Source organism: Balearica regulorum, chromosome 15 (genome assembly GCF_011004875.1).
Source record: "Balearica regulorum gibbericeps isolate bBalReg1 chromosome 15, bBalReg1.pri, whole genome shotgun sequence".
Classification (NCBI taxonomy): domain Eukaryota; kingdom Metazoa; phylum Chordata; class Aves; order Gruiformes; family Gruidae; genus Balearica; species Balearica regulorum.
The window spans coordinates 10,629,793-10,652,535 of record NC_046198.1 but is presented as its reverse complement, the minus strand read 5'-3'; the positions used below and the strand labels follow the sequence as shown (position 1 = coordinate 10,652,535).

The following is a 22,743-nucleotide window of genomic DNA, read 5'->3' as shown; positions in this document are numbered from 1 at the left end:
CGGGCTGACACCCCCCTTCTCCCCGCAGAGGCAGCCGGTGTAGCGCCCCGCGGGCACCCGCCCAGCTGCCAGCGAGGGACCGGCGGAGGAGGCAGCGCCCCGGGAGCGGAGCGGGGCCGGGCCGGGCCGTACCGGGAGCCCCCCCGCTGCAGGTGGGCGCAGCGCTGCCGCCCTGTCCCTCCCCGAGCCCGAGCCCGTTCCGGGAGGGTAGAGCCAGCGCCGGGTTTTCCGCCCCCCCCCCGCCCCCCGCCGGGCCCCGGCAAAACCCGGCCTGGCCGCACGGGAGACGGAACGGGATCCCCCGGCCCGCGTTCGCTGCACAGGGGGGAGGGGGGAGGGCTGGGGGGGGGCGGTGTAGAAGCGGGGGGGTCCCGGCGATGTTGTCTTACTGTGGGGCCGCCGGACTCCCCCGCGGGTCCCGGCTCTCCATATCTCACACTGATCTGATCTGAGATGTTGCCTTCAGCAAACCTCACGGTGTCTGTCTGTATATACGTGCGGCGGAGAAAAGGAAAAAAAAAAAAAAAAGACAAAAAAAAGGACAAAAAAAAAGAAAAAAAAAAAGACAAACAACAGCCTGCTGTTTGAAACACCACTCTGCTTTTTCCGTTTCGTTCTTCCATCTCCTGTCTGCCCCCACCCTGCCTGTCCCGGGGTGCCAGCCCCTGCGCCAGGCAGCCGGGTCCCCACCGGGGCGAAGGGCGCTTGGCTGGGCTGGTGGGTGCCCGCCGGGCTTCCCCGGCCCCGCTCCCTCCCTCCGAACCCTGGCCCATTGCACCCACCACCCTTCCACTCCATGGGGTGCTGGCACTGCTGGGTCGGGGACACCTGGTCCTGCTCTCCGGGACCCCAAAACCCCACCGTCCTCCCTCTGCTTCGGCCTCGCCACACCTCTGCGGCTCCTCTTGCTGGGGACGGGCTTTGCTCCCTGCGTTTGTGCAAAACCCCACGGCTCTGGGTGCTGAACCCCATGGCTCTGGGTGCAAACCCCAGGCCCTGGGTGCTGAACCCCAGGGTTTATCCTGGTGCAAGAGGGTGCAAGCAGCCCAGAAATGGCTTCCAGCCAGCAGCAGGGTCCTTACTGGAGGAGGAGGAGGAGGCGGCACTTGCTTCCTCCCTCTGCATGGCCCTGGCTCGCTCCTCGCTGCCCTGGGTGCCGGGTTCGCTCGGCTCCCTTGGCTTTCGCTTCCCTTCCCAGCCGCCTCGGGGGAGCTGGGGGGCTGCCCAGCACTGGGATCGCCCCCCACTGCGTCCCCGCAGCGTGCCCTGCGTGACTCCCCGATCTCTGCACCCCAGCCTTGCACCCCCTGCACCCCAGTCCGGGTAGCAAATAACCAACCCAGGGCGAATCAACCCCAAATCCCATCCTAAAAACAGAGCCGCTAGCCCCTCCCAGCCTGCGAAGCATCCTGCAAAAGCGGGGGGCACAGCCCTGGCCCCATCCGTCCCCCCACCCCGACCCTGCAGAGCCAGTGCCCCGCGTCCCCGCCGGCTGTCGTGTCCCCTCCGTCCCACCCAGCCCTCACCCTCAAGGTTTGCTGGCCACAAAATGTCTGTTGTTTCAGCAGCTTGCCTCGGACACGGGAGCGAAAAAACACACATTAAAAAAAAAAGAAGAAAAAAAAGAGAAATAATAATAAAAATAATTAATTTAAAGAAAAAATAAAACTCCCGGTGTCCCTGGCAGTGTTGCCTGAAATCTGGCTATTTTTAGTGACATCTTGTACATATGACTGTAAAATGGTAAACCGTGTGTATTATATATTGCCTCATTATATAGTGTATATATATGTATACATATACATATATATAATATATATGAAGACTGTAAATGTTAAGACTAGTGTTCTTATTAGTATATTGCTTCACACTGAAGATTGTGTGTAACAAGCTGTTTCTAAAAGATGTTTATTTTCCTTAAGAGTAAAAAACAGGTCATTGCATTCAGAGCGTCAATAAAGATACAACGATTGTTTTGGAAGTACGTGGCGCCCTGCTCGTGGCCTCTCTTTCTCCTGGGGGGCTCCTGGGGGTCCCCCGGGGCCGTGCCAGCCCCTGGGTGGCCCCTTGTCCCCAAGCGCCACCAGCACCGGGGGTCATGCTGTAGGCCTGGGCTAGAGGGGATGCTGCGGGGGGGCTGGGGTATTGGGGAGGGGGCAGCACCCCCAGCTCATCATGGGGTAAGGAGGGTGTGTCCGGGGTCCCTTGGCACCCAGCGTCCCCATCCCTGCCACCCTTGTCCCCCCCATCCCATGCAGCCCTCCCCTGCGGGGGGAAGGCAGGACCCATAGCCGGCGATGCCCAGCCCAAGGGGATGCTCAGCCGGGGGGGGGGGGGGGGGGGGGGGGCTTTGTCCCCGCCGGGCTCTGTGTGTCCCCCAAGTTCAGTGTCTGTTCCCACCCACCCCCAGTCCAGCACACACCGGTATAAATAATCAGCTTTAATTGTCTGTACAAAACTCTTCAACTATGAAAATACCATTTAAAAAGGCAAGGCGGGGGGGCTGGGGCAGGGCGAGGGGCTATGTACAAGGGGGGGTGCAGCAAGGGGATGGGGGCGCCCACCAGCCCCCCGGGAGCTCCGTGCCACCCTGCCAGCTCCTCTCCGAAAGCGCTCAGGCCTGGCCATGCCAGGCGGTGGCAGCTCCTAACTGGGGGGGACTGGTCAGTCTTGGGCGGGGAGCTGGAGGACAAGCCGGGGGGGCCCCTTGCCTATCACAGGCACAGTGGGGGACAGGGCCCTTAGGGACCACTGCGGGGCCAAACCTCCTCCCCCCGCAATGGGGGCAATGCCGAGGCACCCCAAGCCCCCCCTCCCCGGCAGCCGGGCAGGGACACCAGGAGAGGTGGGCGGGGATGGGCCCCCACCCTGTGCCAGGGCACTGGGCGGTACTGGGTGACACTGGGGCCAGGCTGGCCAAGCATCCCAGTGCCATGCAATACTGGGACAGTGTCACTAGAGGTCCCCACGTCCCGTCACCCAGGCGGGCTTGGGACAGGAACAGACCCATGGCGTGGCTGAGCCCACCCGTGAAGGCCCACCCGTGGCTGTCCCACGCCGGGAGCCCCCGCACCCACCGCCAGTGGCACTGGGCATCACCCTGCCCCTCCCCAAGCTCCCACCCCGTCACCTTAAAAACTGCTCCCCAAACCATCCCGCAGAAGGGGCTCACGTCCCAGGGGAAACTGAGGCACGTGTCTCCCCAGGACCCCCAGCCACCCCGTTCCCCACATCCTGGAGCCAGGGGGGCTGGCAGCGTGCCCCCCGTCCCCGGCTAGCCCGATGTGACAGTGGTGCCACTGCCCAGCTTGATGATCATCTGCTGGCAGTCGTGCAGCATCCGTTTGTCGCCCAGCTTCTCCAGGGTGCGGGCGGCCTCGGCCAACATGCCCACACGCTGGCCCGGCCCCGAGAGGAAGCTGGGTGGGAGGTAGCAGCAAGCCAGCAGCAGGGCCTCGGCGTGCTCCCGTGGTGTGGGGTGGCTCTCCGGCTCACCGGCTGCTAGAGGGGGAGAGCGGGTGTCAGCCCCAAAGGTGCCCCTGGAAGCCATTGACCCTCCCTTGGGCGCTCTGGCACAGTGATGGGGCTGTTTGCCCACCCCAGCGCAGATGCCAGCGCAAAAGCACCGGCAGGAAGCCCTTGTGCCCCATCACCCAGCGCCGCTGTCCCACCCCGGGTCTCACCTGTTTTGCTGCCCTGCACCCCTCTCCTCCGCAGGCTGCGGTCCAGCAGCTGGTGGGTGCGTGTGGGGCTGGCCCGGGCCATGAGCCTGGCAGTGGCTTCGTGGAGGAACACCTGGAGAGCGGGGGGAACACGGTGAGCGCAGCCGGGCACAAGGGAAGAGGGGACCCACCTGGATGAGGAGGGGGAGCTCACCCGGCGCATGGCGGGGCGCAGGGTCTGGGCCAGACGCCGCAGGCTGCTGAGGTCCTGCTGGAAGCCGCGGAGCTCGAGCGCGGACGCCTGGTAGAGGCAGCTGCGCTGCTGGCTGACGCTCATCTGCTGCTGCCACAGGTTGGTGCGGGTGACGAGGAGCAGGTCGCACAGCAGGAGCTGGACCGCCTGGGGGGGCGAGGGGAGCTGGGTGAGCGGGCGGACGGACAGACAGATGGACGGAGGGGGGGAGGAGGTCCCTGCGGGCAGGCGTTGCTGCGCGGGGCCCCCGCCGGGCTGCATGGCAGGGGCATTGCACTCCCAGTCTGACACATGCAATGCAACTACAATGCACCCCTGCGAGGGCCGGGGGCACCTCCCGCGAGGGCCGGGGGCTCCCCCCCAGGGCAGATGGCCATCTTGCCCCCCACCCCTGCTCACCTTGTCGATGGTGCCCTTGGGGGGGCTGCCCAGCTCCAGGCTCTCCCGCAGGCAGCTGCTGGCCTTCTCGCAGTGGCTCAGGCTGGCCTGGCTCCCGTCCTGCTTGCTCAGCATGGCCCGGACAGCCCTGAAGGAGTGCAGGGCAGCGCGGGGCAGGGGCTTCCTGCAAAGCGGGGGGGGGGGCACGGTCACTGCAGGCCCCTCGCTGGGCAAAGCTGTGTCTCCCCCACTTCAGCAGACACCGGGGAGCACAGCCGCAGTGCTCAGAATGTGTTAGCAAGGGCCGTGCCAACCCAAAAAGGAGGGGAGGTGTGCGAGGAGCTGTCACCCTCCCGCCCCCAGCGCCCCTGGCACTCACTCAGAGCTCTGCAGCGCCCGGGGCATGGTCTCCACCAGCGGGTAGAGGCGCTCGGCCCCCTCCTCATCTCCCTGCAGCCAGTGAATAACTGTGCCAATGATGGACGCCCACCACTTGGACACGGGGTCGGTGCCTGCGGGGTGGGAGGGACACAGGAGCGGGGTGTCCACCACTCCCCTGGCCCCCCACACGAAGCATCCCTGGGGGGGACGCGCTGGCCTCACCTGTGATGGCCGCCAAGCCAGAGCTGATGGAGGGTGCGGGACCGGGCGCACTGCTGGCGTCGGAGCAGCCGTTGAGCAGCTGGAGGTACTCGAGTGCGCTGGAGAACCGCCTGCCGGGAGAGGGGCCGTGAGCGGGGCCGGCTCCATGACGAGTGGAGGGAGCGGGGTGCCCACCCCAGCACTTACCCCTCTCCCTGGGCAGCGGGGCGGCTGGGCTCAGGCATGGCCACGCAGCACAGCGCCTTCTCCAGGAGATGCTCGCGGAAGAGCTGGGTCACCTGCGCCAGCGGGTCCACTGCAACACAGAGGGGCTGTGAGCAGGCATCCCTCCACCCCGAAACGGGGGGGCTGGGGCTGTCTGGGGGGGCGTGCGTGTTACCTGGGTTGCCAGCAGAGCTGTAGATGGTTTCTCTCGGGACACCCTTGACAGCCCAGTCCCCATCGACGAAGAAGCGGTGGCCCAAGGGGTGGCAGAGCCACTGCATGGCGGGGGGCACGGCCCCGCCATGGGACAGGGCCACGCGCCGGGCGCTGCAGAGGAAGGGGCGCTGCGGGGAGAGCGGGGGTCAGGGGGGCACCCAACACTGCATGCCAGGGGCCACAGGGGATCCCCTGCCCCACAGCAGAGGGGGCTGCCCCGCACTCACGGCCAAGAAGTGGAAGCAGCGGTGCAGGCTGGCCTTGACCCGCAGGGCGGCTGCCACATAGATCTCAGCCAGGGCGGCCACAGAGATGGCGTCGCCGGCGCACTCGGCCAAGTTGACGGCACTTAGCGCCAGGTTGATGGCCAGCAGGTGCCCCCCGGCCTGCTTCCCTGCGGGGAGAGGGATGGGGGGCTCAGGGGGGGGGGGCACGGGGCTCCCGTCTCCCTGCCCTGCCCCCCCTGCAGCGCGGGGCCATACCGGCGAGGTGGAGCTGGTGCAGGCGGTGGTAGGCCATGGCGGCGTCGCGGGCGCTCTGGTGGACGTGGTCGGGGGTCGGAGGGTCGGGGCGCAGCCCCCCGGCACGGGCGGCCAGCCAGCGGCCCACCCAGAGGCGCTGCAGCAGGTGCCGCAGCAGGGTCCAGAGCAGGCTGCAGGCCAGGTCCCCGTGGGAGGCGGGCAGCGGCCGCCCCAGCGCCCCCAGCGCCGTCCGCAGGTGCTGGGCCCCCTGCGCAAAGTCCCCCTGCGCCCCCCAGAGCGGGTCAGTGGGGGGGGCGGGGCCAAAGGGGGCGGGGATGGGGTGGGTGGAGCTAATGGCGGGTGCGGTCAGGGCTGCCCGTAGGGCAGCGGTGTGTGGGCGGGGCCAGGTGGGCTGAGCTGGGGGTGGGTGGGGCTAACGCGGGTGGAAGAGGCGGGGCTGGGGCAGGTGGGTGGGGCTAAGGGCAAGAGAAGGGGCGGGCACTGTGAAATGGGCGGGGCCGAGCCTGCAGCGGGGGGCTGGGACAGAGGGCTGGCGGGGCCAGGCAGGGTGTGGCCAGGGTGGGTGGGGCAGGTGACATCACGCAGAGTGGGGTAAGGGGTGGGGCTTACCCGGTCGAGGTCAAGGTCGGCCTGCCGGCGGTGCCGCCAGAAGAGGACGGAGGGCTCGGAGTGGGGGCGGGTGACGGGCTCCCCGCAGACGAAGAGCCGCACCACCGCCCCCAGCACCAGCGCCGCATTGAGGGCCCAGAAGGCCAGCGTGGGCCACAGCCACTGCGACCACCCCCACGGCTCCTCTGTGCAGGGAAGGGGTCAGCGCCGCCCCGCCACCTCTGCCCTGCGCCCACCCCAGGGGCTCCATCCCGGTGGCCTTCACCCCGTGCCCACCCCAGCAGCCTCCACTCCAACCGCCTCTGCCCTGCATCCACCTCAGCATCCTCCACCTCAGTCATCTCCCAGCTCAGACCCACCTCAAGACCCCCCTGCTGCTGGCCTTCACCCCATGCCCACCCCAAGAGCCTGCATCCCAATGGGCTCCACCCCAACAGCCTCCACCCAGGTAGCCTTTACCACACACCCACCCCAACATCCTGCACCCCAATGGTCTTCCCCTCAACAGCCTCCAGCCCACACTAGCACCAATGGCCTCCATCCCAATGGCCTTTGCCCCATGCCCAGCCTGAGAGCCTCTACCCCACACCTATCCCAATGACCTCCATCCCAGTGGCGTACCACCCCAACGGCCCACCCCAGCAACTACCGCCCACCCCAGGAGCCTCCACCCCACTCCCAGAGCTTACCCACGGCGCCAGACTCAGCCATGATGCTCCTGCCAGGGCCAGCAGTGCCCGGGGTCCCCACAGGGGCTGGGGCACCAGAGCCCCGGAGAAGGGAGGCCAGGGGGTTGAAGGAGAGGCAGAGGAAGACGAAGGCGCAGAGGGCCATGCGGGAACGGTCCAGCATGCCCTGGCTGCTGGGCGAGGGCGGCAGGCGCTCCTGCTTCACCTGCACGGGCAGAGCTGCTGTGAGCATGGGGCACGGGGCGCCAGCACAGACATGGGGTGTGGTGATGGGATATAGGGCATGGGATATAGGGCATGGGATATAGGGCATGGGCATGGAGTGCAGGGTATAGGCATGGGGCATAGAGCACATTTTGGGGGACAGGGCTTGAGCACAGGGCACAGCTGCAACAGCCCACTGCACCCCGAAATGCCTCTGCACCCCTCCCTCCAGCCCCAAATCATGTGAGGAGCAGCCTCAGAGAGCAAGACCAGGGCTCTCAGCTCCCTTCCCCATGCCGGCATCTGGCGCACTTTGCTCTTGGCACCTCTGGCATGATGCAGTGGATCCCCTGCCCGACTCAGGGTGGGAGGATCCCTCCCACAGCCCCCCCACACCTTGCCATGGTCGCAGAGGGGACTGTCAGGCTCCGAGTCACTGCTGCTGTTGCTGCTGCCCCCGCTGAGCGAGAGTGGGCTGCTGTGGGACGGCGAGCCCACGTCCGAGGGTGGTGGCGTCAGCATCTCCATCACCTCTGCCTTCACCACCTCCATGGGGGCCTCCGCCTTGGCCCCCCCACTGCAGGAGGCCACCAGGTCCTTCAGGGACTCTGTGGGGAGCAGAGTGGGCTGAGGGGTGCTGGGGGGTACAGCTGAGCCCTGTCCCCCCCTCCCCCCAGACCTGCCCTTCCACTCACGGTTCTTCTGCACAGCCATCTTCAGGGAGAGGTTCTCCTGCTTCAGCTTCTGGTTGCTCTGCTGCAGGAAGCGGATGTATTCGATCGCCTTCCTCAGGATCGCCGACTTGTTGAGCTGCCGGCAGGCAGGGACGGCTCAGCCCAAATGCTGGGCGAAGCCACCCCTTGCCCACCCCTGCCCCACCGTCCCCAGGCTCCCACCTTGGCCTCCGTGCCCACCACCAGGTCCTTGAGCTCCACGATCTTGTCGTTGATGGAGGAGCGGTAGCGTTTCTCGATGGCGTTGTGCGCCGTGCGCTTCTCCCCCCTGCTCTGGACCAGTGCCGGCTTCCCACTGGGCGCCAGCCGGTTGATGGGCAGCTTCTCGGCATCCACCACCAGCGGCACTGTGGCCAGGATGGTCCCTCCGCTCACCAACGCCTGTGGGGATACAGGGTGGCATTGGTGGGGGTCTCGGAGCATCTCCCCACCCTAGAGGTCTCCGGTGGTGGGACCTACCGGCACCTGCAGCGGGGTGGCAGAGCCGCTGGCGCTGGTGGCCAGGGAGGCGATGCTGGAGGTCTTGGCACTGCCGGCATCCGTCTTGACGGCCGTCAGCAGCAGGGAGTCAGCCTTGATGAAATGGGGCTGCAGCAGGACCTGGGGGGCAGGGGGGGTCAGCGGGGCTGGGGGGACCACTGAGACGCCCCCACCCCTGGCCCTGGGCTTACCGGCACTGGCTGGATCTGGGGCGAGACGGGCTGGGCAGCGGGAGTGGTGGGAGCGGCGGGGGCCAGGAGCTGCTGTGGTGCCACGCTCTGCACGGCGCCAGGCAGTGCCACGGGCTGGCCCGGCTGTGGGGCAGGCAGAGGGCTGGGCAGGGCCTGCCCCGCACCCCCGGGCTGTACGGCTGGGCATGGAGCAGAGGACAGCGTCACCAGACCCCCCAGCACCAGCCCATCCCGGGCAGCCCCATCCCACAGGGATGTATCCCCCCCCCCCTCTCCAGCAAGAGCCCCCCCATGACAAGCCCCCACCCAGGGAGCCCCGATCCCCCGTGTACCCCCAAATCCTCACCGGAGAAGCTGTGCTGGTTCTGGTAGCCCACCAAGGGCTGGGGACTGAACTGGTTGGGGGACACAGGAACAAAGCTGGGGGCCAGCATCATGCCGGGCTGGGGCTGGCTGCTGGGCAGGGCCGCCGGCTCCTCCTTGACACCCGGGGCTGGCGCCGGCAGGAGCGGGGCCGGGGGCTGCGGGGTGAAGGCCGACATCCCAGAGGGCCCCGGGTAGACGCTGCCGGTGGGGGCGGCGGGGGTAGGCTTGTTGGGTCCCAGGTAAGTGCCGAGGGTGCCCGGGGCAGAGGGGAGCCCCGGGGGCACGGCGCTGTCCGGGGCAGCGAACGGCAAGTCAAACAGCCCCGAGAAGTCATTGTCCTGCGTGTTGATCAGCTGGAGCATGTCTGCAAAACAGCCCCCCCGCCGCCATGCCATCAGCGGCTGCCCCAGCCGCACACATCCCAAGGGGCCCCCAAAGTCCCGGGGGTCTTGGGGCTGGCCCCATGCTGCCCACCCCACAGCTCAGCACTTTGGGGACGGATCTCCATAACCCAGGGGCAGAATTCCCTGAGAACCCAGGAATCTGCTGTGCCCTGCTCTGTGCAGCCTCCCGAGCCCACCCTGCCAGCAGGGAAACTGAGGCACGGCGCTCGCAACGGGGGTGCCAGGGCCTGGCCACCAGTGGTCGGAGGTTTCCAGCCCAGTCTGGGGGCGGCAGCGCAGATCTCGGCCTGTTTCTGAGGCTGGGGGGGAGGCAGAGATGGGCTTGTGCCAGCTCGTTCATTTATCCCGTACCGAAAACCCCGACAACCCCAAAGCAGCCTCTGTACCAAGGGGAGGGGGTGCTCGGGATGTGCCAGACCCCCATGCCAGGCTTTGCCTGCCCATGGCACCCCCCAGGAGGGCAGCTGGGCAAGCGCGGGGTTAAACAGCCTCAGGGGTCTGCCCCGCTCAGTGGGACCCGGCTGCCCCAGGACGTCCCCATCAACACACCCGGCACCCACAGATCGGGGTGTCCCGAGATGCCCCCCGCTGCGCTGTCCTGGGATGCTCCCACCAAAGCACGCTGGGATGTCCCCACCGCCATACCCCCAGACGCAGCCCCCCATGCACACCCCCCCCCCGGGTGCCCCCACCGAGGTGCGCGGCCCCCAGACACCCGCCATGGGTTGCAGCACCCCGGGAGGGGCTGCAGCGGTGACCCTGCCGGGCAGGGAGGAGAAGGATGGCGAGCAGGGGGTACCTTCGAAGGTGCACTCCATACCGGTGGGCAATGGGGGGTCCCAGGAGCAGGCTGCGGCCCCCGCTCAGCGCCGTGCCGGGCCGCGACGAGGCACCGGGATATTTTAAAGCCATGTTCTCGCCTCCTCCCCGCCAGCCCTCCCCGCCGCTGCCCGCGCCAGGCCTGGAGCGAGGCCGGCGATGGGGTGATGCGACTCCGCCAATCGCCGCCCGCCGCCCCCAGACAGCCCCGCGGCCGCGCCAAGGTGAGCCCTGCGGCGGGTTACTGCCGGGCACCCTGCCGTAACCCGCCGGCGGTTACTCAGGGTCAGCGGGCGTTAACCCCTTCACCCCGCCCCCCATTGCCCCCCGCATCCGGCCAGCCCAAAATGACGCTCCACGCTCGATGCCCAGTGCCCAGAGGAGACACCCCACAAGGACCGGGGTCTTTGCACAGCCCCATTTCCCCCCCAAAGACATCCACCCCTCGGCACCCCTCTCTGTGTAGGTGGGTTTCCTTCAAGGGGGGCTCCGAACCTCGGCTCCCCTTGCTCAAGAGACCCCCAAGGCTCCCCCATGGTCCAGGGGCAAGAGAGCAAAGTCTGGGGGTGCAGAGAAGGGGTGTCCCCTCCTGACCCCCCCCCTTCCTGCTGCACAGCCCCAGGGGTGGGCACAGCTCTTGCAGCCACCTGGTGCGTACCAGATATTTCTATCCCATGGCACGCGCTGCCACCCATGCCATCGGCATGACACGGGCACCCGGTGGTGCCACGGCTGCCCCAACCCTGCTGCTTCGGGCCGTGGGAGCCCACGGGGCAGAGCCGCATGGCTGTGGGTCCTGGCAGGTCCCGGTGGGCACAGGGCACCCACGTCCCTGGATGCGCACCCACAGTCACCCCAGGGTGGGGTGGGCACGGTGATAAGGGATAACCCGTGGCCACTCAGGGACCGGTGGCAAACCCATGGCCCGTGGAGTGTCAGGCCATGTGAGAGAACCGTGGGGCACGAGGTGACCCGGATGACCGTGATGCAAAGGAGCGTGGCAAAACCCCACGGCGGGACACTCTCACCCTGCACGACCGGTCTGTGCTGGGCACCGCTCAGTCCTGGCAAGGGTCCCAGGGGACCCGAGGGGACACCAGTACAGCTCCAGAACACCGCTCCTGCCTGCCTGCCTGCCTGCAGCTACCATCCTTCCCTGCCCACTCCAAAACCTCACTGGGGGAGGCGGGTGGCACCTGGATCTGCCCTGATCCGCTCCAATTGCCGCTGGGCTGAGCCTCCAGCCCTGGGATGCCACCTCCACCCCAGCTCCCGGAGGAGAGACATCCCCCGGACCCCGCAGCGGGGAAGGTGTCGGAGGGCTCGGCCAGCCTCATGCCATCCTTGCCGCATGCTCCACCGGCTCTGCCGGTCTGCGCCAGCGCAGACCGGCAGAGCCGGTGGAGCATGCGGCGAGACAGGCACGGGGCTGGCTGAGGGCCGGTAAACCCAATTTTTTGCTAAAGCCATGGTATCACTGCACCCAGCACCGGTAAGATCTCGGTGCCACCGGGGTGGGGAGCGGGTCCCCTTGGCACCGGGGACCGGGTCTCCTTTGAGAGCGGGTCCATTCGGTGGTACCCCCTTCCCAGGGACCCCCAGCTCGGCGGGGAGGTGGGTTCCGATGGGTCCCAGCCCCGGGGATGCTCCGCTCAGCCCCGGGGCCGGTGTAGAGCCCCCCCCCCCCCATCCCGGTTGGGCGGCTCGGGGAAGCCAGGCGTCCTGGAGGGAATGACCGGGAGTAACCTCCGCGGTGACGTCACGGGGGCGGGGCTAGAGGCGACACGATGCTGCGGCCGGCGGGGGCCCCGTCGGGCCTGTCCCGGCACCGGCACCTCCAGCCCGGGGGTCCCGGGGTCCTGCCCCCCTCCCCACCGGCCAGGACCCTGCTCCTCCCCGACTCCCCCGCCACGAACCGGTCCCCGGTAACGGAGCCAGCCCGAACCGCCCGGCCCTGCACCGACTCCGCGCTCCAGCAGCCCGGTGTGTCCCCCCCGCCCCACGCCGGGCCCGGCACCGAGCCCGGTCTCTCCGGCTGTGCCCCGGTGCGGCGGCCGTGCACCGAGCCCTCTCCCTTCGGTCCGGCCGCGCACCGAGCCCCGGTTATGCACCGCCCCCGTTCCACCGGCCATGTCCCGGTCCCGACCGTGCACCGAGCCTGCTGTCACCAGCCCCCCGGCCACGCACCGAGCCCCGGTTATACCCCCAGCCCGGTCCCGGCCGCGCACCGAGCCCCGGTTATACCCCCAGCCCGGTCCCGGCCACGCACCGAGCCCGGCCCCGCTCGCCGCTGCCCGCTGCCCGCGTCGGGACGCACCGTCGATGTCGCTGAGCAACGCCGTGTCGATGTCGCTGGCCCCGGAGAGGCCGAGGGACGGCGTCAGCCCCTCCAGGGCCCCGTCGTCGAAGGCGAGGACGCTCATCCCGGCGGCGGCGGCTCCCGGGCTGCGGCGGCTCTAGGAGCGGCGGGGCCGCCCGCCCGCGCCCGCCATGGCCGCGCTGGCCCGGGGAGAGGGAGGAAGGGGACGAGCCGCCAAGTTGCTCCCGCGAACCGTGCCCAGACCTGCTACCGGGCAGGGGAGGGAGGGACGGGATGGAGGCGGATCCGCCGCCGCGTCCCGCCCCGCCGCCGCCTCCCCGCCCCGCCCCGCCGCCGCCGGGACCTGCAGCCCCGCTGCACCGCGCCGGGACCCCCGGCGGCTCCGGGGAGGGACGTGGTGCAGCAGGAGCGGAGCAGGGAGCAAGGCTGGCTGCAGTCCCCGAGCAGGGCACCAGTCCCCTGGGGACAGGCACCAAATACCTGGGCTGGGCTCTAAAGAGCTGTGCTGGGCATTAAATACCGCTCCGCCCCGGATCGGAGCACACATGGGAGCAGGCAGGAGGGCTGGAGTGGGGAGAAGGTGGTGGCCATGGCTGCAGAAGCCCCCAGCACCTCGCAGAGGCCACGTACTGGGGTGAGCTTGGGCCACCGAGTCACCTCTCGAGGCTCCTGCAGTTCCCAGTGCAGAGGCAGGCTGCAGGCATCTGCCTTCCCCCTCCCAGCTCCGGGGTCCAGAGCACGTCCCAGCACCGCTGCCCAACCACGGCATGGCCCAGGGTGGGAGAAGCTCCCGTGGCCCAAATTAGGGGATGCCAAAGGGCCGATGGTCCCTTGTGAGCCACAGCTGAGCCCACGCGCTCTCCCTGGTGCCGTGAGCTGTGGGAACCAGGAAAACCACTGGTGCCGTTGGGGTCAGCCCCGTGGCTGCCCACGGGTGGTGGGTCTCAGCATGAGGGTTTCACGCCAGGGCATGGCCCTGCCGCTATGCCCTGCAGCACTGCGTGGTTTGTCTTGCTGCTGGGAAAAATTTAGGAAAAGAAACACCGAGCTCGATCTGAGGCTACCTGTGAATTAATTACACCTGAGTGCACCATAAAAACCTCCCCTCACCAGCACAGCGGGCAGCCCTGTGCAATATGGGGAACCCCGCGTGGCACAGGGCACCCCGGTGCGACACGGAGCTCACCAGGGACCACGCGGAGCACACCGCGCGTGCACGTGGTGGGTGACAGAGCTGTGGGTGTGCAGCCCTGCCAGTCAGTCCCTCTGCACCCTCACCCCCACTTGATCCTCCCCGAGCTGGGGACATTAACCTGTGCCCGAGCTGGGGACGAGCCCAGGGAGTCCTGGCTCAGCTCCACGCTGATGGCTGAGGCAGCGTCACCCGCACACAGGCCACTGACAGCTGCTGGGGCATCTCTTTGCTCACAGCAAATGCTGCTAAAGAAAAACCCTCAAGAGATCCATAACCTGCCATGGGCGCCTCAGGGAGGCCATGCATTGCACCCCGCTTTTTTATTCAGATCACTGGGGAGAAGCCGGGCTCTGTGATGGCAGCAGGTTTCCTCAGGAAAGCCCTTGCAGCAGTCTGCGTGATGCAGGAGGGCAGGTTTTCCTGGGGAGATGGATGTGCCATGGCCCCACGAGGCTTTAGAGCAGCCTCACGTGAACGTGAGGGTCACACACCTTTAATAACCCATGGGAGACCCAGGGCACAGCCTTCCCCACGACACATGGAGCGGGGAAAATCACACGCATAAGCACAGCTTCATTTTTGCACGCGCTGCGGGGAAAGCAGCATTTTGTGGGGCCTCTTCCCCGACCTCAAGCCTCCCCCCGAGCCAGAGGGGATGTGCACCCCGGGGACCCACGCGCGCTGCTTTCGCCTGCTCTGGGGAACCAAAGCAAACGAGCAGCATCCTCTGTGCAAGGGGGAAGAATTAAGCACCCCGGCAGCTCCGTGGGATGGGTTTGGAGGCCAATGGATGCCATGCGGGGTGGGGCTCCCCGGGGTAAGCTTGGTTGCGAGGTAGGGAAAACCCCGCCTGTAGGACCAGGGCCACGCAGCCAATAAGCGCGGCGGCCTGGAGTGGAGTGATTCTGCATCACGGCTCAGGGCCCGCGATTACATCATGTCGGTCCTGCGGGGATGGCGGCAGGGCCACGTGGTTGCTCCGGAGTCGCTGAGACGTTTTCCTGAGCGCAGGCTGGGAGGAAACCGCAGGGATGAGACAGAAAACAAACCAGCCCCAAGACGGTTGGGCTCTGGCCGCTGAGCCGGCTGGGGAGGCTCACGCGGCTGCGGCGGGCTCGGGTGGCTGCCTAGGGCTTGCCGGTGGCGTGGAGCATTGCCCCGAGCCGCACGGGCGGCAGCGCCAGGCTCTGGGACGTGCTGTGCTTCGGCTGCAGAGCCCAAATGCAGCAGCCCCTGGCACCCTGCAAAGGAGCATCCCCCATCCTGCTACCCCCTCGCTTGGCTGGGTGGGCTCCCCAAAATGCCGAGCCCCCGGATGTTTGCGCCTGCCAGCACACCTTCCCTCTGTGCTGAAAGCAGCCCTGCCCGCCCAGGACTTTGCTGACATGCCCCACTCCTGGCCCGCAGCATCCCTCACGCTCCAGAGTTTGTTTTACTATGGCAGAGCGCGGCGTTAATCATTAATACGTGTTGCAAACAGATTCAAAGCCTCTTCTCTCCTTCACTACCTGTAATTCTGCTTTGTCAACTATCCCTTCCTGAGCTACGGCTTGGGTAAACACACAGCCAGGCCCGGCGGCACTCCAGCGTGCCGTACAGCCCCTGCTCAGGGTTTGTTTGCCCCGAGGTGAAATGGGAAAGGCAAATGCACGTGTGGTCACTTCCCATTCACGCCGGCATCCAAACTCGGTGCCCAACGCTGAAAAGCAGCCACACACACCGCAGCCGAGGCTCAGCCCATCCTGGGCTCTGCAGCCCGCGGTGGAGGGCAGTGATCTGTGGAAGCCCCCAGCCCGTGCTGGGAGCTCGCACGGTCTCTGCAGGAGCCCAGGTAGGTTTGGAGACAAGAAGCCCATCAGTGTTCACAACCCCAGGGCAGCCATGCTTGGTCTGGGGAGTCAGGCATCAGCAGCAGCTGGAGGGGCACATGTGCATAACGACCCCGCATGCTTGTCCTGCTCTTACACTCTTGCACCCACTTTGGCCCCTGTTGGAGACAGTAAGAATTTGGGGTTAGAGGGATCTTTGCCTCACACACAACCGCGAGGTGGGCAGAGGACAGCATGCTGCACCCCTGGAAGGCAGCAGACCCCCGCTCTGGCAGCCTTCCCCCTGCACGGTGCTGGAAATTTATGACCCAGTGCTTTTTGTGCGATTTCTGCTCTGTCAGGGCAGTGGCAGCTCCGCACCTTTCTCAACAGAGCTGGGCCATGAACCTACCCGAATATATCCCACACAAAGTCAGGCACATGATCAGCGTGACAGTAAACAAGCTGGGGCAGAGCTGGATGTAATGCATGCTAATCTGCAGCTACAAGGAGGGGAAACCCATCTTTCAAGCTGTTCCACACACACCCCTTCCCCAAAGCAGCTTTTAAACCACAGACCATTCGTTTTGATCTCCACGTGCAAGACGGAGGGCACCACTCTGACAAATTGGTTCATTTTTGGCCAAAGTAATGCCATGTCACTTCTCCAGGGTTCTAGATGGCTGCTCCTCCTCCTCCTCCCACCAAGCACCGAAGTTGTCACCCCTGCGCCTGCCTGCTGTCAGCCAGAAAAGATGTGCCGAAGATCGAGTGGGTAAAGAATTTTCCAGCAGTGGCAACACGCTGCCCACACACAGCAAGACCCACAGAAAGACACAAAAGAGCATCTTCCACTGGGGACAACCACTTCTCCCAGTGAGAATACCCAGGCCTCTGTCATTTGCAGGAAACCGAGGATTCCGAAAAACCTGTGTCGTGTTTTGACATCTGATGGGCACGCAATGGCAGCTGCAGACCGAGCACGTCTCCTGTGCTCGCTCGTACCGTGTGCTCAGGCCGGGCAGTGAAGCAGAGCGAGACACCACCTGAGAGACAGACAGATACCATCCTCCGGGTCACACTAGTAGTGTATTTATTGGAGTATCTCACATGCAGGAACCAAAGTAGAGATGATTTCTGGAGCAAGTTAAACAATGGCAGATTAATACAGTTGTATTGTCCTTAACGTAAACACTTCTATGTGAATACAGCAACATTTTAGTGTTGGGTTTCTTTGCTTTTTGTGTATTTTGTTTCTCTTTACATAGTCAATCTCTTTAAACAGTTATGTCCCCCTTCTCCCCCTACCCCATTCCCAAACAAAAAAATATCCAATATCTTCAGTAAATAAATATTATCCACTTTTATCTGGAAAGCCTACAGCTGTAATATACAGAGAAGCTATTACACAGGTTACATTTGTAGGGTTAACAATAGCTCATAATAACATGTACAGAATAAGGAGTTCGTACTCATAAAAACACAGAGCAGGGTGGGAAGTTTGCCACAGGTTTGCCATGGGCTAAAGAGAACCAGCGCCGGAGCTCGGCGCCACTCGAAAGCCAGCCAGCTCTCGGCGAAACGCAACCTCGCCTCTCTCCAGGATGGAGGAGCAATCTGCCATCGGTGCCTGGGGCAGGGCTGGGGAGCCTGGGGCTGGCAGCCTGGGGATGCAGCAGGCGGGTGCAGCCTGCTCCCGAGGCTGGGGCTTGGAAGGGGCGAGTGGAAGGTGCTGCATGGGCACCAGCAACGCCTCTGGGCGCCTGGCAAGGAGATTCCTGCCTCCTCTCCTCTGCTGGTGGGCAAGGGTGGGTGGGTGCCCCCAGCAGCCAAAGGGTTACCTCCAAGAAGGCTATAAATCCACTCACTGATTGCCTGCTTCATTATTTCCATAAAAATAACTGTCCTGAGCTGTTTTTTTTTTTTCCAGGGTAGGCTCCGCAAGCCTTGCGGTTAGCGTTCAGGAGGTAAACAATGACTGAGCTGGATGAGGCTGGCCTGGGGATGGAGATAGCACAAGCAGTTCCACTCCACAGGATTCCCAGCAGCTGCAAGAGACCTGACAACTCATCAGATGAACAAGACTGCTGAAAATGCTCCTGTGTTTGCTCTCCTGGTCAGGAGAGCACTGAATAGAGAGGAACAGGAACAGGCTGCGTTGGCCAGCGTGCTGGGGGAGTGTGGGCCCAACTCCTGTGGCAGCTTACGGAGGGGGACCATCACCCCTGCCCTGGGTCTGAAACCACTGCCCGGATCTGTTCTTCCACCACTGGAGGGAAACATCTCGCCACCACAGCCAGCTCTGCAGAGTCCTCCATTTAAAAGTGGAAACAGCCAATGTATCCCATTAAAAAAAAAAAACAAACCCCTGAGTAAAGTCAAACGAACAGAACCCCCCACTAAAATCCTTCTTCAGCTTGGAGGTGTAAAAACAGCCCTGGAAATAGCAGAGCTGATCTGATCCCATTTCAGAGACGGAGGCTGTGATAGCTGGAAGGGGAAAGGTATGTTGGAGGCTACGTGAGGGTCCCGGTAAGGACCCATCCCTGCATTTATGCTTTTCCCTTTAAGAGACACCATGCTACGTTTTTATGAGCAATTCTCCTATGAGCCTTACCTACATACTAAACACCCTAAATGTCTGTACAGCACATTGTTATCTATTACACCTGCCAAAGATGCAGCTGAAATCTACACATAACAATTAAAAAACCCGAAAGGATATATTTAAATAGAAACCATTCATTTCTTACATCTCAGCATACGAAGAGTTAACAGAAGAGGTTAAAAAACACACTGGAAAGAAAATATATTGACAAAATAAATATTTTAACCTAGAATAGGGTATGATTAGAACTTACAAAGGACCCCAATAATAATTTAGTGTCATTGAGTGTTAAGCTGTGATTCCTAATATGCCTAGAAAGTGTTGGGATGTTAGTTCTTATGGAAAGCGGATCAGGCTGCAGCTCCATCCCTCTTCTCGCAAGCGTCAGACCCACACAAGTCCTCTGCCCACTTGCACAGGGGAAGCACTTAGAGTGAAAGCAAAGGAAGAATAAATGGGAGATATCAGTCTTCCGAAGTGAAACTCCCCTTCCCTTCCCCCCAAACAGTTTCCACCGCTCAGGTTTTCTGCAGACCACAAGAGGACAGGGAAGATGAGAGATCCTGATACAGGACATGAGGGAAGCTCTAGGGAAGCTCTCACACGTGTTACAGAAGGTTTGGGCTAAACGGCCAGTTCTGCCGCATGCTCTCCCCCTTTTGGTGCTTCCAGCCCCTGCGTGCTCAGCCTGGGAGAGCCAGGTCTGGTGGATTCGGGCTCCAAATTCAACTCACCACAGGGGCTGCACTTTTACCAGACCCATCAAGGGTCCCACCAAAAGGATGTTTAACCATTCGCCGCAGGCTGAGCACACACCTCCCAAGGACGGCATCTCCCGAGCGCTGCCCTACTTCCAGCAGAGCCACCGCTTGTGCCGACGGCACTCACCACCCCCTGCAAACAGTGCCCTCGCTTTGCAGCGGATAACGTGGGGCGTCAGTGGGGACCATGGAGTGCCTGAGGTTGCAAGCACAGAAGAGACTCCCTTGAGTGGTGCCAACACATGCTGCTCATCTCCCCTCAGCCCCAGCCTTCTTGTTTCGTCTCTTTTCCTTCCCAGTCGGAGGGAGCAGTCACTGACAGCTCTGCAAGATCTTCCAGAAAGGGATCAGATTCTCTCTAAAGCAACAACTTGGAAGTCCCAGGACAGGTTTAGCGTGACAGAAAGAATAAGGGTTAACAGCGACACCTCCCACCCCAGCCCACTTTTTGCTTAGGGGTGGGGGAAGAAGGGCCGGCAAATCCGCAACAATGGGACTCTGTAGGGCGGCTCGGTGACGGTGCTGGTGATATCCTTGCCACTCAGCATCATCTGACAATGTCCCCATGCTTGAGCAATGCGATTATCTCCTCCGGCTTGGCAGGGAAGCTGGATTAACATGCTTAGAATCACCTGATGTGGCCATTTACAGGGTCAATGTGTTTCAAGGATTTAGCAGAGAAAATACACACTTAAAACACCCACAGAGCTTTTTGCATTGACAGGAATACCAACAATTCATTCTGTGCTGGCAAGACTGCTCAGGCAATCACCAGACACTGTCTGAAATCAAATCAGTGTCACAACAGAAGTTTCCTCAGGTTTCTGGGAGCTGGTGGCCACATCTGACGTGTTGCAGCAATGCAGGGTCTGGCAGGAGCTGGCAGTAGGGTGTCTGGCAGCTAGGATCTGAGCATTGGGCTCACCTCGTGTTAAACAGCAAGGGCAGTGGGCGAGAGCAGCAGTGCATACATGCAACCAAGGCAGACTGTCCTGACACTTTCCATTAGCCTCAGAGAAGATGAAATGGAGAGCAACCCCCTGCAGACCTGCACAGAAGGACTTCAAATGGGGAGAGGGCCAGCAAGTGGGGAGAAGAGGCAGCTTGACCCCCCAAGCTATCTCCATCCTTACGCTGATCTTCCCCATCCACTTGCAAGCCATGCTACCTTCTGCACAGTGCAGAGCTGACAGGGAGCAGTGAGCTACGGAGCAGGGATGAGGTGCCAAGTCAGTGTCGGGAGAGTGGCAGGGCAGCCTTGCCTGGGCCCAGCTACATACGGAGGGATCCTGGAAGAGGATGCAGGCAGGGCAGGACAGAGGAGAGGATGAGCGGGGACAGCAGAGAGTGACTTCTGACCTGGGACAGCCTGAAAATCCTGCATCAAACAAGGTTTCCCTCTGAAGATTAACGTGACCACTCTCAAAAGACCATCAGTGCTGCAATCGGGCCATTTGGTAAAAGGTTTTATGTGTCACAACCTACCAAAGTGTGGCATACCCTAGAGAGTATGTTACGAGCTGGAAGAACTATGCTCAGATAAAAGCTTCTATCACTTTCACATCAGCTGTTTATAGCACAGCTTCTTGGTCTAGAACAACTTCTGAGAGCTCGACACACATCAGCATCCCAGGAAGCTCAGACATGCCAAGTCAGAACAAAGTGGCTGGTTGCCTAAGACAATGAGCGCCGCGAGGAAGAGGGCTGGAGCGCTGCTGCCTGCATGGGCGTTCATCTGATAAAGTTGCCTTCTGTCAGGACAGGAGATTCTCCCTGCCGCACAGTGTTCAGCTCGCTCTTTGATCCTGCCATCTTGCACCACTGGCTTCCTACCAAGGAACATGCTGGGGGATGCAGCGATGGCTGGAGCTGCCTGCTCCAGCTCTGCTTGTCAGTCCAGCAAGGCAGGCACACATGCTGGAATCCCTTCTGGCAGCTCCAGGAAGAGCAGCACTCTCGGCCATGCCTCTGGCAAGCAAGGGAATATGCCTGGCGCTTGTTTGTGCAGACGGGAGGGAGACTGCAGCCCCGCAGGAGCTGGGAGTTAATAAAGGGGCAGAGGTAGCAAAGGACACTCAAAAATTACAAATGGCATGGCCACAATCATCCAACACTTTCTCAGGCCTAAACCTAGAAAGAAATGTGGAGTTTCATCTCCAGCACAAGCAGGCACAGCTAATCCCTCCATGGGTAACCATCTCCCTCAGCATTTGTGTACAAGACTGTGAGATTTGCCTCTTTTTCTCATACCTACCACCAAGAACCAGCATGTCTATCCTACCAGGCATGGCACAGAATCCAGGAACCTCAGTTCACACCCAGTCCATGAGCAAGTCCCATCCATCTGCATGGATGTTATTTACAACAGCTGAGACAAGTGCAGAGCTCTACAGTCACTGAAGAAGGAATCTAAGGTAAGGAAAAAATAACCTAGCTATTTGAAAAGGCAAACACACTAGAAAAAATCCTCATGTGAGAATGCTCTCTCAAAGAGCAAAATGCTTCATACGCTAACGTTACAGCATCCATTTAGCTCAGCGTTTTTCATTCTCGTCAACTGCCAGAGCTACTGGACATGGCCAACAGACTGCTTTCAAATTAGAGCAAGCCCAGATAAAACACAAGGAAAAAAATACCCTGTGAGATTTAGAATATGAAATGCTGCACAAAGTGGGGAAAAGCGACCACCATATGGTACCAGGAGATTTGTGAGTGGGAGAGTAAAGGATTTTAACTTGTGAAACACATGTTGAAAGGGGAACAGTTGTTCCTTGCTGTCGAATCCAACACGAAAGCCAATACATTAACATTTTATCTAAAAATAAAGACACACTCCTCCTGAACATTCCAGCTCAGTCAATTACATGCTGATCGACAGAGCAGTCTACTTGGCAGGACCTGCCTACAGAAGAGGATGATCCCTACATAAATTGAAGGGCAAGGCTGCTCTCTCCCCTCTGGGCTTTTGTTTCAACACAGTGTGACGTACTCATGCATTCTAAAGGGGTTTTCAGCATCAAGAGCTGGTTTTGTGCAGCTGGGATAGGAAGGAGGGGATTAAGCGAGTGCTGGAGAATTGTGGTCTGGCAGGAATAGTGTTGGACTTAAATAGAAAGAGTCAGCTCATGGGGGTGGATTGTTTGGGGAGGGGGAGAAGAAGAAGCAATCTATGAAATCAGGGGGGAGGGGGTCATTGTTAGCCAAGTAGTGTGAGAGGACGAAGTGGCCATACAGCAACATTCGCCTGCGGAGCACGGGGGTGGGAGGGCGGCTAAGAGCAATCTTCACAGTGCAAAGAGGGCATCCTCCGAGCGCTCTTGCTTTTTCCTGCTGGAAGGATTTGTCGGAGGGGTGGGGGCTTCCAGGGGAGGGGATGGCAGATTGGGAACCATCTCCGCCGCCTTGGCTCGCTCTTCTAAAAATTTGTCAAATTCTGCAATGCAAAAAAAAGAAGGAAGACAGGTAAGAGCTGGAGCTGTATGTTTAACCGCAGGGACAGAGGTTAGCAGGGTCTGAAATTCCAGCACCTGGCGTTCTGTCGGGCTGTGTTCACAGGCACACATACTTGTACAGCCCAGTTTCCTCAGAAAAGGGTACAGGCGTCCTTTGAGACACCCTAGCTCAGGCAGCAGAGGGAATCAAACCCACAATACTCCACTGGCTGCAACAGAAGCAGGGAAACATCATTCCAAAGGACTGAGCAACTTGGGGACATATTCCTGCTGGCACAAACACAGTGTACAGGCATGGAAGATGG

The 22,743-nt window shown here is 62.2% G+C and overlaps 3 protein-coding genes across 9 annotated transcripts in view; 1 reads left to right on the top strand and 2 right to left on the bottom strand.

Moving 5' to 3' along the window:
* Positions 1-1,646, top strand: part of RAI1 (retinoic acid induced 1) — a 76,108-nt gene extending 74,462 nt beyond the window's left edge. For all 4 annotated transcript variants that reach the window (XM_075767665.1, XM_075767662.1, XM_075767663.1 and 1 more), the window contains one exon: positions 29-1,646. In XM_075767665.1, coding sequence (XP_075623780.1) covers positions 29-43 — 15 coding nt within the window. In that variant the 3' untranslated portion in view covers positions 44-1,646. The remainder of the gene's footprint in view (positions 1-28) is intronic.
* A 779-nt stretch (positions 1,647-2,425) lies between these two features.
* SREBF1 (sterol regulatory element binding transcription factor 1) lies at positions 2,426-12,890 on the bottom strand. 2 transcript variants are annotated; one of them, XM_075767666.1, is made up of 19 exons: positions 12,612-12,890; positions 9,052-9,435; positions 8,706-8,884; positions 8,494-8,634; positions 8,197-8,415; positions 7,996-8,110; positions 7,697-7,908; positions 7,097-7,301; positions 6,408-6,592; positions 5,799-6,060; positions 5,544-5,710; positions 5,276-5,444; positions 5,083-5,191; positions 4,897-5,006; positions 4,673-4,805; positions 4,315-4,477; positions 3,877-4,062; positions 3,684-3,795; positions 2,426-3,498 (listed from the first exon to the last, which is right to left on the bottom strand). In XM_075767666.1, the coding sequence occupies exons 1-19, from the start codon at positions 12,715-12,717 to the stop codon at positions 3,275-3,277; spliced, it is 3,381 nt and encodes a 1,126-aa protein (XP_075623781.1). In that variant the 5' UTR covers positions 12,718-12,890; the 3' UTR covers positions 2,426-3,274. The 2 variants fall into 2 exon arrangements, with proteins under 2 accessions (XP_075623781.1, XP_075623782.1); XM_075767667.1 differs by lacking the exon at positions 12,612-12,890 and adding an exon at positions 10,275-10,399.
* A 3,797-nt stretch (positions 12,891-16,687) lies between these two features.
* TOM1L2 (target of myb1 like 2 membrane trafficking protein) overlaps positions 16,688-22,743 on the bottom strand; it is a 58,938-nt gene continuing 52,882 nt past the window's right edge. For all 3 annotated transcript variants that reach the window (XM_075768137.1, XM_075768138.1, XM_075768139.1), the window contains one exon: positions 16,688-22,419. In XM_075768137.1, coding sequence (XP_075624252.1) covers positions 22,271-22,419 — 149 coding nt within the window. In that variant the 3' untranslated portion in view covers positions 16,688-22,270. The remainder of the gene's footprint in view (positions 22,420-22,743) is intronic.